The 22,052-nt window shown below is 35.9% G+C and overlaps 2 protein-coding genes across 2 annotated transcripts in view; one reads left to right on the top strand and one right to left on the bottom strand.

The window, feature by feature from the left end:
- The first annotated feature begins 2,828 nt into the window (after positions 1-2,828).
- On the top strand, positions 2,829-3,743 carry LOC132563611 (basic salivary proline-rich protein 1-like). The gene is made up of 2 exons (XM_060228352.1): positions 2,829-3,063; positions 3,178-3,743. The coding sequence occupies exons 1-2, from the start codon at positions 2,829-2,831 to the stop codon at positions 3,741-3,743; spliced, it is 801 nt and encodes a 266-aa protein (XP_060084335.1).
- A 12,948-nt stretch (positions 3,744-16,691) lies between these two features.
- LOC132563610 (putative lipid scramblase CLPTM1) overlaps positions 16,692-22,052 on the bottom strand; it is a 29,526-nt gene continuing 24,165 nt past the window's right edge. Inside the window, exon 14 of the mRNA XM_060228351.1 lies at positions 16,692-21,256. Within this exon, the coding sequence (XP_060084334.1) occupies positions 21,018-21,256 (239 nt within the window). The 3' untranslated portion in view covers positions 16,692-21,017. The remainder of the gene's footprint in view (positions 21,257-22,052) is intronic.

Raw genomic sequence — 22,052 nt, 5'->3', positions numbered from 1 at the left:
CACAACCAAACAGCTTACCTGTGTGTAGCTAAATTTGATGTCTTCATTTCAAAACATCAAAATAACTCTACACACCTGTATGTTACCAATCCTTCACAGGCTACATAATTCACAAGTCTCAACTGATAATCTAGAAATCATACAGGCACAGGTAATATACATACAGGTGTGTAGTCTGAGCACATTTAAAAAGGCGTAATGATTTAGACTAGTAGAAAATTTTCAAAAATACAACGGGATGAATTTGGATAAATGGTGCAGAAAAGCATATACCAATACCAGGCAACTAACTGTCAATGTGGATTGGACATATAAATTTATACTAATGACCTCTTGTACAATGAAGCTCAACTTTCACTCTAACCATGATATTTTTCCTATTTAGACAACCTGTTTAGTGTGACAGAACAGACTACACATACTGTATAAACCTCCAAGACAGGTTACACTGTAAACATATACTTAAAAATTTGAAAACAATCTGACATCAAAAATAGGCCTGGAAAGTCTTAGGTTGTAGACACCTCCGAGACATATTAAAAAAAAGTATGAATATATTTTTTAGACACCTCAAAGAAATCAGGAACAATGTTTGGACCAATTAAAGAAAGTTACCAGTAGTAAATAGTCATTACATAGTCACCATTAAATATGTAAATAAGATGCAAACAATTTACACCTATGCAAATATGTGCCTGAGTGACATCTGCAACAATAACACAATTTTCTTTCTATCTGAAATGGTCGATTATTAAAAAATAAGTGGCAATTTTCTTTGCAATGAATCACATCAAAAATATATACAGCATATGCTTCATTTTAAAGTATTTTAAGTTATTCAAATTGAAAACAAAGTAGACTTCATATGTGTATAGATTTTCTATCTTATGTTGTTTTGTAAATAAATATGATGTGTCACATCTGTAACCATTTATCAATATAAATATCTCTTTCCCAACATGTTAATTTCAATATTTTTCCCATGTGTGAAATTGACCATCCAAAATACATATCAATTCCCAATAGAAAGCTGATCCAGCAGACAGACCAAAGGACACACACATACATTCCTGTGTAGAGATTATTCAATAGTAGCCTGAAGCACATATATACCTTACTTGTAGTCAATATTCAATACATCCATGCAGTATATAATTCTGATGAGTGTTTTGTAAGTCCCCAGCCCACATTAATACTCTCCTTCTCAGTGCTGTAAATAAATTGGCAGTCCAGTGAGACTAAATACCCTGAATAGGTAAAAGTCGGTGGCACACAAATAACAATATAGCACAATCAACAGACCTAATTTGCTGAATGGTACATAGAGCAGCACGTCCCAACATGTTCCTCATACATTACCTACACTGCCCGCTGTGTTACCGGCAAAATTTAAAGAGAAATTTAAACACGTCTGATTGATCAAATGTCACATGAAAATGATAAAGAAAAATAGCTCATTTGGGTAACAAAATATTGACCCGCCTTGAGGTCAACTTACACTGAGTTTCACTATCACGTTTTAGCTCTGTATGAGGAGTAGGTACATTAACTGGATTCCCTAGGTATGGCAACATCTCCTTTGCCAATTTAAGATTGGGGTGTATACACCTTGCCTATAAATTAGATATCACAGGAACTTCAGGTTTGGAGTGTTTACGTACAAAGTATCACTAGTTGGCTTGCTTAAATAACTGAAATGAATGAATAGTCGATAAATTGGCTGTCATCCAGGACATTTTACTGAGCTTCCAAAGAGTTTCAAATATGTTTAAAAGTTGGCACACCTTTTCTGTTGAAACATACTCTACAAAATCAGAAATCATTATACGAAGTTCCCTTTACCCATCATCTGCTCTTAAGAATAATTCCTTTTTTATTAATCAGTGAAAATCAAACATCTATAAATAATTTCTAATATTGGCTTTGTTTTGTATGAGTATAATATGAAATAAACACTGCCTAAAAGCAGGCACAATTTGATCACGGATATAGATATGGTATATATCGTTTTCAATTGCTTGTTTCATAACTTCACTCAAATTGTTTATAAATTATTTTACAGGTACTTTAAAACCCTATTCCTAAACCATTCAAAAGAATATCACAAATACATCCAAATAATTTAGTTGTTATGAAGTTTGGAGATTTCGAAATACAATTATCATATATTTTATGCCAAATTTTTACCTTTCGGCAACCTTCCATGTAGGAAACTGTTCTCATTTACTGAATGTGACAAGGTTTCAAATCAATTAACTGAAATCAGGGAATCGGGTGGGCTCTTAATTTGATCGGTTAAAAATGTTTTTTCATCAAGTTTTTGACAATATGCATTTTAAACCATAAATGTATATGTTTGTTAGATTTATTTGTATTACTTCACATCTTTTATTATCTTTTTTTTTCTCACTTGAAAGTCTGGAAAGATATTTTGAAGGTCAAAACATTTTTAATCCAATCAACAGGATAGAAGTTCTCATTCTGTGCTGTGATAAAAGTTCCAGCAACCAGTTGTTCAAGGAAAACATATCTCCAGTTTTCTTCCATACTGAATCTCCACGAACAAAATCATAAAGTGCTTACTTCCCTAGCTTTTAAAAATATCTCAATTTACAAATAAACGTTAAATAATGTTTCCGTTTTGTTTATGGATGGTTGAGTAACGCAGTGGTGACGCACTCACCTTTCACTAAGGCATCCAGGGTTTGATTCCCAGAAGGGCAATTCAAACAGGATACATTGATTTGCCTATACATCCACGGTGATTACATAATGGTCTCAACAACCATATATGGTTAAAGGCTAGAAATTGTATCAGTTTCTCAACAATGATACAGGAAGTACAGTGGCAAAGACAACCAAAGGAACAGAGAAAGATCCCAAGGGAAGAGAAAGATCCCAGGGGAAGAGACAAATCCCTGGGGGAGAGACAGATCCCAGGGGAAGAGACAGATCCCAGGGGGAGAGACAGATCCCAGGGGAAGAGACAGATCCCAGGGGAAGAGACAGATCCCTGGGGAAGAGACAGATCCCAGGGGAAGAGACAGAACCCAGACCCCAGAGGCAAAGACAACCAAAGGAACAGAGGCAGATCCCTGGGGTAGAGACAGAACCCAGGGGAAGAGACAGAAAGGGACAGGGGAAGACAGACAACTTAAGGGACAGTCCCTGGGGCAGAGACAGATCCCAGGGGAAGAGACAGAACCCAGACCCCAAGGGAAGAGACAACTAAAGGAACAGAGATAGAACCCAGGGGAAGAGACAGATCCCAGGGGAAGAGACAGATCCCTGGGGAAGAGACAGAACCCAGACCCCAGGGGAAGAGACAACCAAAGGGACAGAGAAAGAACCCAGATGCACAGACAACTAAAGGGACAGTCAAAGATTCCTTGGGCAGAGACAGATCCCAGGGGAAGAGACAGAACCCAGATGCAGAGACACCCCAAGGGGCAGAGACAGATTCCTGGGGCAGAGACAGAACCCAGGGGAAGAGACAGATCCCAGGGGAAGAGACAGAACCCAGACCCCAGGGGCAAAGACAACCAAAGGAACAGAGGCAGATCCCTGGGGTAGAGACAGAACCCAGACCCCCGGGGGAAGAGACAACTAAAGGGACAGAGATAGAACCCAGATGCACAGACAACTTAAGGGACAGTCAAAGATTCCTGGGGCAGAGACAGATCCCAGGGGAAGAGACAGAACCCAGACCCCAGGGGAAGAGACAATTAAAGGAACAGAGATAGAACCCAGGGGAAGAGACAGATCCCAGGGGAAGAGACAGATCCCTGGGGAAGAGACAGAACCCAGACCCCAGGGGAAGAGACAACCAAAGGGACAGAGAAAGAACCCAGATGCAGAGACAACTAAAGGGACAGAGACAGATTCCTGGGGCAGAGACAGATCCCAGGGGAAGAGACAGAACCCAGGGGAAGAGACAGAACCCAGATGCAGAGACACCCCAAGGGGCAGAGACAGATTCCTGGGGCAGAGACAGATCCCAGGGGAAGAGACAGAACCCAGATGCAGAGACACCCCAAGGGGCAGAGACAGATTCCTGGGGCAGAGACAGATCCCAGATGCAGAGACAACTAAAGGGACCGAGACAGAACCCAGATGCAGAGACAGATTCCAGGGAAAGAGACAGATTCCTCTACAATATTTAATAAGATTGAGCCTCATAATTCCGATAGCTTCACAGGAAAGAGAGACACACACGTAACCAGTCTCAATATCATGCAAGTAATGTAAATTCTCTCGTGATAACACCCAGAAAAATTTACATGTTGTCTTGTTAGTATACACACAATGATATTAACATAAAATGTGAGTACATAATTAAATTCTAATATCATAAGTATGTTATAAGTTAATTAACAAGGAGAGACAGACATCAGACAAAATGATTTACCTAAGAGTGAATATTCTTTCTATTCAAGCATCCTCTTAATTTCTCAATAGTATAGGTCACAGTCCTTGTAATTCACACAATATACACACACAAATCAGATCAGCCTGGAACATGAGGCGACAATGTGTTCATTACCGGCACTGACAAGTCATACTGTGTATCCTAATCATTCCAACACTTTCTCAGCCAGACCTCCTTTATCATTAACCTGACAAGGAATTAAACAGTATAGAGTGGAATGGAGGGGAGAGGGTTCAGAATGGAATGGAGGGGAGAGGGTTCAGGGTTTGGGGCAAAGGCAGGAAATGGATATAGGAAAGAACTCTAAAGGGAAATAGGCAAAGAAGGGTCACATGCAAGGAATCCGCAGGGTCAACCACACTTACAGGTCAGATCAACCGATGTTTGTAGGTTTTCTCTGTCCTAAAAAAAGTTGTGATTTTTTTCCCCTAAGGTTGAGACTGACTGATATTTGTGGGTTTTCTCTGTCCTAAAGGACAGTTGAAGGTTTTCTCTATTCTAAATGACAGTTGTGGGTTTTCTCTGTCCTAAAGATCAGACAAACTGACAGTTGTGAATTCTTTCTGTCCTAAAGGACAGTTGTGTTTTTTTTTCTGTCCTAGAGATCAGATAGATTAACAGTTGTGGGTTTTCTCTTTTCTAATTCTGGAGTGGACACGTGAAAAGCAATGTTTAAAATATTGATGGAGAAAACGTAGGAAACAATATTCTAGATATTGGGAATCCAGTCACCATCAATATTGTACGTCATTATCATCAGAATATCACCATGCATTGATGAATAATTTATGTGCAGCACATTTCATGTGTGTTTATGATCAAGTTTATTTTTCCACAAAATCCATCCTTGAAACATGTTCACTGGACATGCAATGATCCTTTTCAGTACTTGGGTCTGTCAAACCTTTTAACCAAATTATGCAGCCAGAAGGCATAAAAGAATGTACTGTAAGGAAATCATTTTTCTTTCACAATAAACAGCCTATGTGTACACACCATTTGAATGTTTAAAGTCTGATACTTATCAGAAGAGAATAAAAATTCAAGTGTCCTCAATACACTGTATATAATACCTGTGCACAGCTTGTATAAAGTCATTTAATGGGTGCCAGCCAGTATTGGGCTTTGTCAAGGTCTTAAACAAATATCATTAGTACCCACTTCATGCACCAATGTTGGGGTGTATTGGATTTGTAAATCCTGTCCACCAGCTACCTAAAACATCCCCTGATCCCTTATCATCAAGAATGTGCCCTTGCTTTCCACCAGCAGATTTTGGCCAAAACTTCAAAATCATGAAATGATAGTAAGCGCAGGACATAGTTAAGCTGCTAACTATGTGTTTTAAGGTGCCTAAAAGCAGCTAAGAAACTGGCTATAAGCAGCCTTTTGTTTAACAAACTTCTATTTCCAGACATTCTTAAAGAGGCATAACTCTTAAGAACCATCAAACATAACCTACTGCATAACTTTCACATCATGAATAGTAACCCGTTTCATCCTGTACCCATACTGCCATTGTCAGAATACACCTACCCCATCTATTTTGGCTGTTTCCAGCTTATATATTCTTAGCAAGTGCATTATTTCTACAATATTATTTTCTTATTTACTTAAATATTTCATTGAAAATATGAATAACTGTTTAGATAAGCAATTTTGTTTGTTGTAAACAAACAAGTTTATTTCTAATAATTTATACGAGAATTCCACATAAGTAGATGTGCTGCCTACACAGCAAGGTTTCTGGGGATGAGTTTTATGACACAATAGTCATAGATGTTCATTATATTTACATTTAGATGTACAGTATCAAAGAAAACTGAATCCCAAGGACAGATCTGTATATAACATTTATGATCAGAATAAGAATTTAAAAAAAAAATACTGATTTGCTCCAGCAGGAACAGGGAAAATCCTCATGACAAGCAATCTCAAACAGGCCTATCCTATATACAGTAACACTGTCATTGATCTTTCACCTGAAAATCTCAAAACAATCCCAAGGAAGCACTTTAGGTAAGAAAGCATTGTATGAAGTTTGAGGTTAATCGGCCAAATGGAATTTAAGTTAATGCAAAAAATATATTTATAGTAACAGTGGCCTTGACCTTTTACCTTCAGACCTGAAAAGCAATCCCAAGCAAACACTTATTGTAAGGAAGCATTGTATGAAGTTTGAGCTTGATAAACTAAAGTGAACTCAGGAAAAAACCTTTATGCGGACAACGGCACAAATGCCAACGACACAAAATATTACTAACCATCACCATAAAGTGTTATGTAATTAACGAAAAGAAACACACAACAAACTATGTGGGCCATTCCATCCATTTTTCCACACCAAAAACATCGTCCAGGAGGTCTCAAAAACCAATCCCTGAATAATAGATTTCAAGTTTTTTTTTAAACTTTATTTGAAACTGGATTTAATGGGATTTCCTGGCTTCCTGATAAGATAGGACAGCATGTAGAAATATGTAGCTTGTCATACCATAAATGTGTAAAGGGGCTTTACTTGTCTGTGCCAAGTAAGACAGCAAGAGACAAGGTTGCAAGCGAGTACCTGACCTTACATTTTAAGGTAGTTTTGAAGTTTAAACTATGCCCATAACTTGTTATTTGAACTTCAGATATTGATTAGGAGCCTTTAACTCAAGTATATTATTTCGATCTTGGTTGTGTACTGCATATAAAGTGTAGCAACTAAACTGCCATAAAGAGGAAAAAAAAATTTCACCTAAATTCCTGTTCTGGGTACTACAATCCTGAATATATGAAATGACAACATTGGTACACCTGATATATCAGCGGAGGGGAAAAATCCTTGAAGTACGGACTACGGTATATGCTTTGTAATTGATAACATATGCTGTAGGCCTATTTAACAATCATTTAGCTGATCTTTTTAAGGCCATCATTCTTCCTGAAGGTTTGACACTTCAGTGGCTAGCTCATCAGCATGTTCATTTATTAGTTACTCATTGGGAAATCAGATGTTCTGAGACTTACACACTAATGTGACCAACTAAACAATGTACACTGTACCGTGGTACAATGTAGCTAAATTTTTCACTGCATTTGAAAAATCAATCAGAATAATACATTGAAGTTGTGATATATATAGCTCATTTCATTAGGATTGTTGCTTAGTTACACAAAACATCATGAAAGTGAAAGTACATATAAACAATATCTGATATGTCACAATGTGTCACTTAATGTAGTGTGCGGAATGCACTACTTGTAAGTCTTCATATACACAGAAACGCACATGTGTAAACTGTGTAAGCTACCAATAGTAATGTTTACACATTGCAGTGTAAATTTACCGGTATATGTATGGTAATTAGCGACGATACACCTACAGCAGTGTCTCGGTCACCTTATAAACAAAAATCATTCAACCAGCACAAAATTAATCAGATGTAAATTTCGTACGAACTTGCAACTGAAGAACAACAACATCAGTGTCAGTGTTATTTTTTTTCCAACTATCCCTTCATCTCTGACCAGGGTAAGTTAAAACCTGTTGACTTCTGACATGACAGGACATGTTGATACATCAGTGTACAGGTGGAAATAATCAAGGTAACTATTGGATTTTCAATAACAAACGCAAAACCATGTACAAAGGTGATAATATTATTTCTGTTGATGCAAAAATAAAGTATTTTTCAAGCGCTGTCATCTACACAAAACATGGGTATCTAAAACGAAAGTAATAAATTGGAGTCGGCCGGTGCGACGGGACACACATAAAATATATAAAATATAAATATGCTGGTGTAAACCCAAAGTTCGTGGTTAAATTGATTGACAATGTTATTGAAATACATTTGGATGGACATAGTGGTCAGTATGTTTTTTTTCATCCTGGCAAAAGCGTACATACCTGTCTGTAATTCAATGACCGTGCACTTATCCCGCGGCATTCGCTTCGTTTAATTTGGAAACGGATGTTTCGAAGCGCCACCTATGTGTGTAAGTTATGTAGTACACGTACGTCTACACACACATGCATAGAGACTCTGACGCGGCAATGCATGTTTCATTTAGACACGACTCTACTGAATAGAGAAAGTATTGGGAATACACATTCAAACATTCAATATATCAAATACACACATTGTAAAACTTTACATGTAGCCAGCTGTCAAATAGATAATAATTTGGGCTCTGTCCGACCGTCCGTCAACAATATTTGTTATCACTATTTCTTAAGAAGTACTGAATGGATATCTTTCAAATTTCATACGTATGTCCCATTTGGTCTCGCCTTGTGCAATTTTGATTTTGGGACTGATGAGAAGAAACATAGTGGAATCCAGACAGCCATTTTTTAATCGGCAGGTAAAGATTATCATTGCAATTTCTGCAAAGGAATGTTCAAATGTCTTATCATTAAGAGCAGAAAACAGAGAAGAGAAAAGAACGGAAAAGAAAAGTTCCAACTTTCAAAGAACAAATAAAGATCAAACAATGATGGGCGCCAAGATCCCTTAGACAAAGATTTATTGACCATTTTTAATGGTATAAAGGGCTTCTTCTCGTGGACAAATCTCACTAAATGATTAACTTTTTAAAAGTAGATTGGATTTAAAGCCTTATTTGGTAAAGTTATATGCGGAAGAAACGAGAATATTGTGTAGATTTAGAAAATCCAATAATCTAAAATTCTGAAACAGGTCGATGAACAGGTGTGCCTCGAGAGAGTAGAAATGTTACTTTGTATGCTGTGTGTAGGTGACGAGTACCATTACCTTTACCAGGGACGTATAATCAGAGACGTATATATCATGTCTGTGGTATAATACAGATCTGTATTATATGTCCCTGCCTTTACAGATGTTGAATGAATTGGTAAAAGAAACACGTCACAAATACATACCTGAACATTATCACAGAAATCTGGTATAACTTAGATGAAAGGTATGTTTTCTATTTGTAATGTTTCACGTATCATGAAAGTTGTCAAATTCTTATAAAATCTAGAAAAAAAACAAGCTTACAGTTAGTGTTGCGTGCAACACTCGTCCCCTTCCGTTAATTGAATTTTCTAAGCAACATAGATCTTGATAGCAATGAAGATTTTAGAACTTTATATGCACTCCCTTGTGATTAATACTGTATGAAGTTCTAATCAAGTTTGTCATCCCTAATTCTATTCAGTGATTAGCTGGAAAACAAACCAAAACAATGACATATCCGAAAGGACCCGGCTTTGTGTCTACCCTTTTAGGGTAGACGTAACCATTTGTTACATTGTCAGTATACACATAAAAAGATGAAGAATTTGACCTTGACCTTTTGACACAGTGACCTCGAATATTGGTCAGTTGACTACTGGTGTTATTCTGACAGACTTTGCTTTCTGCATCTTTGATGCAGGATCCTAAAACTGGTGATAAATGTCTTTTGTAGTATGTGACCTAAGCTAAACATCGTATGAAGTTTCAAACAAGTCCGTCGATCCTCTCTGAAATTTTCATCTGGAAACCAAAAATGATAAAAGTTTATTTTTAGCAACAGTGACCTTCGCAGTCAACCTTTCGACCCCAAACCACAGTCACATTTACAGCATTGTATATAGAAGTTCGTCAGTTATTATGATTCTGTTGTGTCCGTTATGCCATCACCTTAAGATTTATATAAATGTTAATCGGAGAGGGCGTTGATAATGTTGAAATAACTTGTGCCCAATCCGTTGTTGTCAAATTTTGGCAAATAAAATATATTTAAACTAATAAGCTAACATTGTATGACGTTTCAAGCGTGCACGTCGCCAGAACACTGACGCTCGTGGGTGAGACGATACCCGGACACGGGAGGAGTCACGGAGACGGACAACCTGTCAACCAACCAACAGTCGCCAGAACACTGACGCTCGTGGGTGAGACGATACCCGCACACGGGAGGAGTCACGGAGACGGAAAACCTGTCAACCAACCAACAGTCGACAGAACACTGACGTTCGTCGGTGAGACGACAGCCGGACACGGGAGGAGTCACGAAGACGGACAACCTGTCAATCAATCAATTCAAGCAAACTCATCAATCATGTGTGAAGTTGTCATCTGGAAACCAAAACATGTCGCGAAATAGTTGTTATTCGCATGGATTATCTCCCCTTTTCTAAATCACGTGATCACAGACAAAAAAAAAAAAAACATGACGGAGTCTTCGAAGCGCGAGGACTTGGAAGAGGGCCGTATTCAACGTAAGCGTGAAATAGTCACCAAGGAAGGTCGACAGGTCAGTACATACAAGTAAGTTTCATTGCATTGCAACCAACGATATTATTATGTAACAAGTATATATCTTATTTGTAATCGAGTTCCCCTAAGGAGTGGTTTGGAAATTGGAAATATCCAGACGTGGAGGGGGCATTTAGATAAAAAGAGAACGATATTGAATACACTAACGTAGGTTTTTTACAGTGAGCTTGCAAACTCTTCTCTACCAGCTGTCCATCGCAGAACTAGTAGTCTCTGCTGGTCCATTCTCACTTAGCAAACATTATGAAATTTACCTGTACTACCTTGGCCTGAGGGACGGGGTCAAAATGTGTCAAATTGACTTAGATTTCAAAAATCTTCTTCTCAAGACTCAGATATTGTAGAACCAAATACTCATCATGAATGGAAGCGTTACCAAAATTATGAATTTCATGGCCCCAGGGTCTCGCATATCCCCGTGGGGAGGTGTTAAAGTTTATTATAGCTTATATAGGAAAACTCGATTTTGAGCATAATTTGTTTAAAACCTATTGGAAATATTTCAGACTTGGTCAGAATTATGAGTGAATGGTGACAGCTTGATGGTATGCCCATAATTGACATAAATTTCAAAAATCTTCTGCTCAAGACCCAGATATGGTAGAATCAAATGCTCTTCATGAATGGAAACATATTAAGGTGCTTTAATTACTAAAATGAGTCTGCATATATCCCTGGGGAGGAATATTTTTTTAGACTTTACTCTAGTTTTCATAGAAAAATAGTGTTTTTGAGCATAACATTGGTAATTTCCCACTGGAAATAACTTTATAAGAATTATCAGTATAGGATGACAGTTTAGATGGAATGCATGTATTGACACTGTCTATATTCATTGTCACAATTTCTGTTTCATGACACTTGATAACTATCCTTTAACCTTTATATTCAATATTGCTTATCTCAGGTGACTGTCAAGGCTGCTAGGCCTCTTGTTCCACTATAATTATCAACCTGTAACATCTTCTCGCAAAAACCAATTGTCAGTTGCTATGAAACTTGGCATAAATATGTGCATCATTGTTATGCTAAAGGTGCACTGATGATGATGTCTCAGAAACTACAAGACCGTGTGGGAGAGTTTCCAGACAAATCCCTTCAAGACATCCAAATAGGTTTGTTTCCTATGGATCAGATTTATGGTGCTTCAATTCAACTTATAAATAAAATTTTTTACTAATCCAAAGAATATTTCAAAAACTTTTTTTAATCTGTACATCAATCTTGAGTCCTAGTATTGTTTGCTGCTCTGACACACCAGAGAATCATTACTACTATACTAAAAGTGTCAATTGAAATATTTTAGTAATGAAAAGTACATCAGTTCTAATGATGACTGATTCTTTCTTGGACCACCATCCTCTTTTCTGAATAACCTTAAAACACTATTTTGTTTTCACCAGGCTTAGTAATTGCTTCTTACCGTCATGACCTAGCCCCAGTATCTTTTACATATGTTCACATTGCTAAAGAACTGTAAATGACTATCTGAACAATATTGGTTTAAAACAACATAGTAGAAATGGAATGACTGATGTGGCTGTTATTATATATAGATATAAGATTTCTTTATTACAGACCTTATCCAGGAGTCATCATCTGCTGAACTGGATGAATATGAGGATTTACACGATACAACATCACATGACATTGTAGGTGCCATTTTGAGCCATGTGATTTTTCTGTGTTTGTATTGTCGAAAGTTTTTAAGTCATCTGAACAGAAGGGTCAGGATGACCTATAGCCATCATGTTTCGTCGGTCGTTGTCCACCGTCTGCCATGAGTAAGCTTTACAATTAAATAACTTCTCAATAACCAAAAGGCCAAGGGCCGGTAGCAGAATGGAATAAAGAGCTACCAAGTTTGTTAATATGAATGACCTTGATCCACTTTCAAGGTCATAGGTGTCAAATATGTCATGGTTTCAAATAACTTTTTCTTAATAAGCAAAGGCCCAGGGTGCTGAAATTAGGCTTGTAGCCAAATGAGACAAAGGAATACCAAGGTTGTTTATATTATTGACCTTCACCTACTTTCAAGGTCACAAGCGTCAAATATGTCAAAATCTTTTAAACAACTTCTTAGTAAACAAAAGACATAGAGTGCTGATATTGGGCCTGTAGCATGCTTGATAAAATGAATTACCTTGACCAATTTTCAAGGTCACAGAGAAAAATGTTTAAAAATATGTAAATGATTTCTTCTCAATATACAAAAAGCCCAAAGTTCTGATAACCGGCCTGTAGTATGCTGGAATGTAGAGTTACCAATTATGTTCATGTTATTTATATTTTCATATTTTAAAGGTCACAGGGGTCAAATTTCTTAAAATCTTTGAATGACTTCTAGTCAATAACAAAAACGTCCAGGCTGTTGATATTGGTTTTTCAATGTAAGTTGATGAAGAACCATTGTTTTGTTCAAATTGTTGACCTTGACCTATATTCAAAATATCTTGGGTTAAGTGAGTTGAGATCTTAATTTTTTTTCAATAAGCAATAGGTTCGGAATAATGGCATTTGTGTAGTAGCATGTATAAAGAATATGATTTTAAATTTGTAGAAAATGTTTTTTATGACCAACAATATCTACTTTGTAAGCTGTAGAGTAGTTGAGTGGTTTATTTCAGGCTTATTTGTCCTTTTTCATATATAGGTCTATATATTCAGATGACTGTTAAGGCCTGTGGGCCTCCTGTTTATAAAACATTGGCAGGGTAGTTATTACTTTAATTAAACAGCATTTCATACTAGATAGTAAAACGTTGAAAAGAATTTCTTGCATTTTGCATACCTATTGTAAAACATTTTACATGATTTACTTTTTGAAATCCCCTGAGCCAATTTTCATGAAATTTAGTAGATATTATCATGATTATTGATATACCAAATGAATGAATTACGTCTCCGATTTAGGGAACTTGGGCGGTGTTGAATTGAATCAAATTTTCGAAAATCTCCTCAACACTCAGATATGGAAGAATCAAATACTTTTCATAGATGGAAGGGTTTTGAGATGCTTTAACCCAAATTATGAATTTCATGATCCTTGCATTTTCCATTGGGAAGGAGTATTAAGTTGGAAACTTATAAAGATTTTTTATCTTTGATTTAAACTCTATTAGAATCCATAATATAGGATGACATTTAACTATGTTAACAAGATGTTTTATGTGATATATGTAACACAACACAATGTTCATGGAATTCAAGTGACTGTTAAGACCATTGGGTCTTTTCTTTTGTCAAGACACTATCATGCAGTGTTGAAATTTTGATTTGAAGAATTGGAAGATTTAATATATGGGTTAGGTTGCTACCAAATAGCTCTACCTTTTTTGAAATTCTTTTATGGTGTCCAGATCTGGAAAAGTAAGTTTTATATTTTTGTCATTTTTAGATCATCTGACCGTGGGTAAGGTTTTGTAGTCAGATGACCTTTGGCCCATGGGTCTCTTGTTTATGTTAAACATTTGAATTTACAATTATGTAAGAATGCCTTTGTTTATGCATGTTCATGAGGTAATTTGACCTTTATAATCACACTCTGAACCTGTTTTGTATTATTGAAACTTCAAACTAAGTGTTTTTTTCTTTGTACCATGATTAAAAAACTGACTCTTTACAAAAACCAGTTTACTTCTTCATTTATATGTTTGATGACTGTGATATTGTATGATGATGATAACAGTAATATCTGAGGTGTTTTTGTCCATTCAGCAATATTGAGCCTAATACGTAAATTCTTGGAAGACTTGTCCATAATTGTGGGCTTCAACCACTGTTGTATTCAGGAAGTTCACAGTCAGAAATATCCGAGGAGGTTTGTACGGTTTATCAATATCTGAAGTGATTCATCCATGACGTCTAGATGACTTTTCAGTAATTTTGGGCTTAAACTTTGTTGTATTCAGGAAGTTGGCGGTGGTTATATCTGTGAATCATCTGGTTGGCAATATATGAGGTGATTCATCCGTGATGTTTGGGATGACTTGTACCTAATTGTGAGCATCAGCTGTTGCAAACTGTTTGTGAAGTCTAAAATGACCTGTCCATAATCCACCATATTTTTAACAAAGACACATGAAAACTATATCATGAGACATATAAAGTATCAAAATATATTGTGTTGGAAAAAATGTCAGTTATCATTTATTGGAAGCATTACTCGTGCATGTGATATATTTTAATATTTGTTCCACATATTGACGTGGTGTATTTTTTTTTCTGCGTATCGACAAAAGTGATTCAGGGCGCACCTCGTGTATTTATTTGGGTCAATATCCTCACATATACAGTTTTAAAAGGTGCACCACAAAAGTGCTTTTTGTAATTTTTGTAGGTCACATGTCAAAATACGCACAACTACATCTCCAACTGTCCGTCTGAGGCCTTCTCCGGGCTATAACTGCAAAACCGTTCAACTCAACATCACAAAACTTTCCATCCGAGGCCTTCTCCGGGCTATAACTGCAAAACTGTTCAACTCAACATCACAAAACTTTCTGCATATATTAAATTAGTGCCTTAGTTGTGCCTTTTGCTATTGACAACATTTAATTTCTTCATAATTTCTGTTACCATGGAAACAGTCAAAAACACAAAACTAATGTTAACTTTGAAACCATTCCACTCAACTCCACAAAACTTTCTTTATATATTAGGTTAGTGTCATAGTTTTTTTTCTGTTACTATGGAAACAGAAAACCCTTATCACAAATTTCAATTATCTGAAACTGTTCTAGGTAATTGCTCATAACTTTTTTCACTATTAAGCTAGTAGCATATTTTGCTATGGAGAATTTATCCATTTATATACCTTTTCTGTTACCATGGAAACAGATAGGCCAAATCACACAGTTAAGTGTTTTTTCAGACAAGTTATATTATACCAGTTAAGGCAATTACCTAGTACTCAAAACTTTGTACAGGCATCAGGCTAGTACTCTAGTAGAAGTTCTCCATTTAAATACTTAGTATGAAACAATGAAGATGAACGTATAGAAATTAAACTTGTTGTAATGTTAACATAGATGTAACTTAAAGATGCTTTGTGTATCGACAAGATATTTGAAAAGAATAAAGTCAACACGACAAAAGTATTCTGCTAATGTTTTCAGGTCTAACTGTCATCTTCAGGCGATACATTTATTATGATGTCTTAGTAACGACATTATGACGCCATACATGATGCATAAGAGAAGAAAAATCCTCTCCCATATCAAACCTTACAGGGATGAATGGTTATTTTTCTCTTCATTGTCTAGTGCGAAACCAAGTGTGTTGTGTGGCAGAAGACTCTTCACGTTTTTTGATGTAATCTTTCACTAAATATATTTCTAATGACCATGCCAATAAAACGTTAAATAAAGATATAATCTTGATATTTTATGAATAATTTCAGTAATAAGATGTTGACTAAGAGGAGTTTCAATCTTCCTGATAACACAGGACTTTCAGTTTCAAGCAAAACACTAGTTTTCAGTAGCAAAGGAACTAGTGTATGTGTGTGACTTTATAAAAGTCAAACAAACGGGGGTCACGTCTGTTTCAGCCCTAGGAAAAAAGCGTGTATATACCTGTTCAAGGTAAGAGAAAAGTACATCTCAATAAAACTACTAATTTCTTCACTTCTCGATCGATCAAAACTAACAAAAATTAGCAGTTTTGAATTTTTTTTTGTTGTCTTTCTTTTAAGCACCAATTAGACACAAAACGGTAATCGGACAGGCAAAATGACATGATGCTTTAAAAAGTCAGGTATTGTAATGTGCAGAGGTCTGACATTTCTGTTGATGCTATTGCTCATTTATACACAAGTCTACAGTGGATTACTTGTACTGAAACAGATTCTCCCCCAAAATGTTTATATCCATCTTTATAGGTGTATGCACAGTAATGCATAACGATGGGGAGATATAAAATCCTCCAAATTCTTCTCTTGTCTGCCTTAAGACCAATAAAAATAACAAAAGCACATTGAATCATTGTAATAATTCTGTTTATATAACACAATGCATAACACATCTACGATACATACACAATATTCCCTTCACTAGACTCCTTCCTGTAAATTAACGTAGAGAAACATTTTCATCAGTGTTTCTATTACAGAGGTATACAGCAATGTTCATTTTAATGGTGATTAGCTTTTTGAAATTTGATTGTCAAAAATGAAATGAGATCCTTAAAGCATCTTTGCTCCCAATATTGTTTGATCTTTATTTGGTCTTAAAAAGTTCTTTTCTCTTTTCTTTGGTTTTGCTCTTTGTTTTATGAAATCTGAATAACTTTCAACAGTCAAATCCATGATGGCCACCAGTAAAATCATTAGGGCACAACAAGGGACCAAGGAGAATCAACTTATAAAAATTAACAAGGGGCACATAAGGCCTGTATCATTCACCTGGTTTAGTTTCCTGAAATTTATTTATTTTAACAAAGAAAAAAATATTTAAAACACATGTATCTAATTCCAAAATGGTGTTAGATGTACTGTTTGAAAAAAAACTATTTCTCTTTACCAAGGATGTCTTCAGTTCCAACATTGAAGGATTTGAAAGACTTTGCTTTATTTCCATTATCTTGCCCTGCACCATCAGGCCGGAACCCATTCAAACATAATTGATCCCTTTCATTCAATCATGTCTGAAACCAAATTGGGAGAGAATCCAGAAATTCCTACAAGGAAGATTGCGTTTGAAGAATTTGTCCCATTTCCCATACTTAGACCTATCCCTACCACCCTACTGAGCTGAGATCCACTCTTTATACAAAATTGATTCTTCTTCACCTAAGCATGCTTCAGGCCAAATTAGAACATCATCGAGGTATTCCTACAAAAGAAGGATATTAGTCCTATTGGACCTTGTCCCTCCAATCCCAAAGGGCGGAAACTTAAAAATACGCATAACTGATTTCTCTTCATCAAAAAATGCTCCAAACCAAAGCATGCTTCTGACCAAATCTGGACAATATCCTGCAATTCTAAAAGAATAAGATAAATTTCAAAGAAAGTAATAGATTTTCCCTATTTTGCCCTGTCCTCTGGCCCCCATGGGGCTGAGACCAACGGTTCATATAAAACTGATTTCTCTTCATCCACGTATGCTTCAGATCAAAGTTGGACAATATCCTGCAATTCCTGATGAACAAGAATTTTTAACGAGGAAGAATAATATATATTTTATGCATGTATATCTTAGTGCCTGCTCTTCAATGGCAAAACTAGGACTGAAATAAGATATTGTTTTGACACAAAATGACTTAATGTACATGTGATAAAATAAAATTGTTATAAAGTACATGTCAAATTTGGAGGTAACAGAGTACATTTGTATCACTGCACATCAAATTTCACCCAACAGCAAAGTAGCATCTAGCACCAAGTTTTCCTACATATTACATACAAAATTATCTAACCTTATACTTTAAGGCAAGTATACTAACTTGAACTAGAATCTATCTTGACATACTGCACAGTAATATCGTAGAGTAACCATTTTTTTAAAAAAGTTTTTAACAATACACAACATGAAATATTCTTGAATAATTAAGCAATAGAAAATAAAACATGTTTGATCAGAATCGAACTCAGAGTTGAAAAAGTTTCAGGAATTCATCACCTGTATATACCGCTTCCCAAACACTCTCACTACTGTAAACAAATGTTTTAATGAATTTGATCATTGAAAAATTAAAGCACATATAATATTGCACTGAAAACTAGAGGCACACAGGCCTTAATGGTCACTTGACTCAAACATTCCATGTACTATGTACTACCATCTCCAGCGATTTATCAAAAATATATTTCATTTTCCAAAAAAACAGATGATTGCTTAATCATGTCTAAAAAATACTGCCGTGTCAGCCATACATAACTTTCAATAAATAGGTTTGTTGAATTGATGCATTAGACACTTCAAGCAAGAAATGGCTTACAGTACAACTTCAAAAGTTTGAGATGTACCTAATTCTCAAGTAAAGGTGATGGTGCTATCTTAAAATGGTGGTCTACAGTTGACAAACAATTCCACCAGGATTCAGCTCAGTGGTGCTGCTAGACCAGTGCAAGAATCAAACAAACACTTGGTTGGGACATTCTAAGGATCATTCCAAGAAAGAAACAACACTTGGTCAGGATATTCTAAGGATCATTCCAAGAAAGAAACAACACTTGGTTGGGACATTCTAAGGATCATTCCAGAAAAGTGACAACACTTGGTTGGGGCATTCTAAGGATCATTCCAGAAAAGTGACAACACTTGGTCAGGACATTCTAAGGATCATTCCAGAAAAGTGACAACACTTGGTCAGGACATCCTAAGGATCATTCCAGAAAAGTGACAACACTTGGTTGGGACATTCTAAGGATCATTCCAGAAAAGTGACAACACTTGGTCAGGACATTCTAAGGATCATTCCAGAAAAGTGACAACACTTGGTTGGGACATTCTAAGGATCATTCCAGAAAAGTGACAACACTTGGTTGGGACATTCTAAGGATCATTCCAGAAAAGTGACAACACTTGGTCAGGACATTCTAAGGATCATTCCAGAAAAGTGACAACACTTGGTTGGGACATTCTAAGGATCATTCCAGAAAAGTGACAACACTTGGTCAGGACATTCTAAGGATCATTCCAGAAAAGTGACAACACTTGGTTGGGGTATTCTAAGGATCATTCCAGGAAAGTCGTAACACTTGGTTGGGACATTCTAAGGATCATTCCAGAAAAGTGACAACACTTGGTTTGGATATTCTTAGGATAAAAACAACAAAACCCCACAACAGTGGATAAAACATGATGTCTATTGGTCATCCTGACCCTTCACCAAGTCGGAAGACCAAGTCAATGTTACTGGAGACATCCTACCAAAAATGGCTGATATTTCTAGATAAAACAATAAGAGATCCCAGCACAATCTTGCTGTCCAAAATTGTTTGGATCTTTATTTAGTCTTCAAATGTTGGATCTTTTCCCTTCTTTTCTCTTTCAAGAAATTTGAACATTAATCCTTTGCAGAAATAGCAATAATAATCTTTAACTACCAAATCCAATGATGTTCAGCTGAAAGCAATTTTTTTTCAGATTAGTTCCAAAATCAAACAGGCACAAGAAGGGATCAAGGGGAACCTACACATGAAATTTGAGAAAGATCTATGCAGTATTTTTCAAGAAATAACAATAACAACTTTCAAAGTCTAAATCCAAGATGACCATCTGTCGGCCATTTTGTTTTTCTTAGAGAGATCCATCGAGTACTTTTCAAGAAATAGTGATAACAAACTTTATTACACAGAATCCAAAATGGCAACCTGTTGGCAATTTTATTTTTCTGACCAGACCTAAAGTCAAACGGGCACAACTAGTGACAAAGGGGAACCTACAAAGGAGATTTGAGAGAGTTTGTGTACTTCTCAAGAACAAACTTTACTTTGCGGAATTTGAATATCCTTCAATGGGCAGGGGATTATAGGCCCTGTAGTACTAAACAGCAAGACTAAACATATTTCTATAACATTAAGTATATCAAGTTATGAAAGTAGTGTTGTAATAAATTTGACCTCTGTGATCTTAAATATATTTTTAGCAGCTCTTCCAGCATTTTGAGCTGGTAAACTAAAAATTACATATCAGAGTAAGACAGGCCACTATTAACAATTAAGTACCTGAGTAAGCCAAACAGTTCAATATTGAAGGTATCTCAGTAAGCCAAACAGTTCAATATTGAAGGTATCTCAGTAAATCAGACAGTTCAATATTGAAGGTATCTGAGTAAATCAGACAGTTCAGTATTGAAGGTATCTGAGTAAGTCAGACAGTTCTCTTTTGACAATAAAGTATCTGAGTAAGTCAGATATTTCTCTATCTATAGTTTGCTATCTAGCTTCTAGATATACTTCCATGATTCTTGGTATTTCGATCAGCTTGTTCGAGTTCTTGCTTTCTGTGGAACTCCATATGACCTTAAATCTAGGTTAATTCTTTGTTAAATCTTTTAACAAATTTAACAATGACCTGTGACCTTTTTGTCAGACTTTATCCAAAGAAACCATCCTACATGGAATGGGAAGGTTATAGACGCTGAATGCCACACCACATTATGAGCTCACATGGCTCTTTTTAGCCAGTGAAACTGAAACCAGGGCAAAAAAGAAAAATTCTTAAAATCTTAAAACTTTGGCATTTCTACATACAACACTATCTTAAAACTCCAAGATCACATATTTGTAGAGATTGTATACATGTATATATTTTTTTTAATTTTGAACTTTGGATTTCTTTCTGAGTATATAGCTAAAATCAATCATTTTTCTTCTCCTGCTCTGACTTAGGTTCAGCTATATGTTCTTCCTCCTCCTCTGTCTGGCCAATGGCAGTCTCTGATTGGCAAACTTTCTCATTAGGAACAGAATTTTGATCATTTGTTATTGCAGTCCCATTTTGATCGAACATTTCTTGACTTGTTCCATATTCATTGACACGCTTCGGATCAATTCTGTATATATAGCGTTGGTACAGGAAAATAAAAAATACAATATCTGAAATGATAAAAAATGTTCATTTGAAACCTTCTCCAGAGACTGATTACATGGTTAAGAAGAAGTGATATTCTTCCAAATCATGTATGTATGTATGTATATAACAGTGCTAATTAGTTATCTCCATATTTGGACATTTATTTAATTGTTTCCTATGGTACACCCATCACCAAGTAAATCAAACCAGCATGGTGTGATAGTGAGTAAACAATTGCCACAACAAAAAGCAATAACTTGTAACGGTTTAACACACAGTACCAGGCATCAACAGGGACATAGTTATCAAGATCCCCCATCCATGTTCATTTGTAAAGTATAATAATAATATCAACAGGTAATCTAGTGGTGGCTGGCAGGTAAAATATATAATAATATCAACAGGTAATCTAGTGCTGACTGCTAAAATATATAATAATATCAACAGGTAATCAGGTAAAATATATAATAATAATATCAACAGGTAAAATATATAATAATATCAACAGGTAGTGCTGACTGCCAGGTAAAATATATAATAATATCAACAGGTAATCTAGTGGTGAGGTAAAATATATAATAATATCAACAGGTAATCTAGTGCTGACTGCCAGGTAAAATATATAATAATATCAACAGGTAATCTAGTGCTGACTGCCAGGTAAAACATTAATAATATCAACAGGTAATCTAGTGGTGACTGCCAGGTAAAATATATAATAATATCAACAGGTAATCTAGTGGTGACTGCCAGGTAAAATATATAATAATATCAACAGGTAATCTAGTGGTGACTGCCAGGTAAAATATATAATAATAT

Source organism: Ylistrum balloti, unplaced genomic scaffold, assembly GCF_031769215.1.
Source record: "Ylistrum balloti isolate Yb309-2 unplaced genomic scaffold, AGI_CSIRO_Ybal_v1 Utg371796, whole genome shotgun sequence".
In the NCBI taxonomy this organism is placed as follows: domain Eukaryota; kingdom Metazoa; phylum Mollusca; class Bivalvia; order Pectinida; family Pectinidae; genus Ylistrum; species Ylistrum balloti.
Note: the sequence above shows the minus strand (reverse complement) of the source record. Positions and strands in the feature narration are given on the sequence as shown.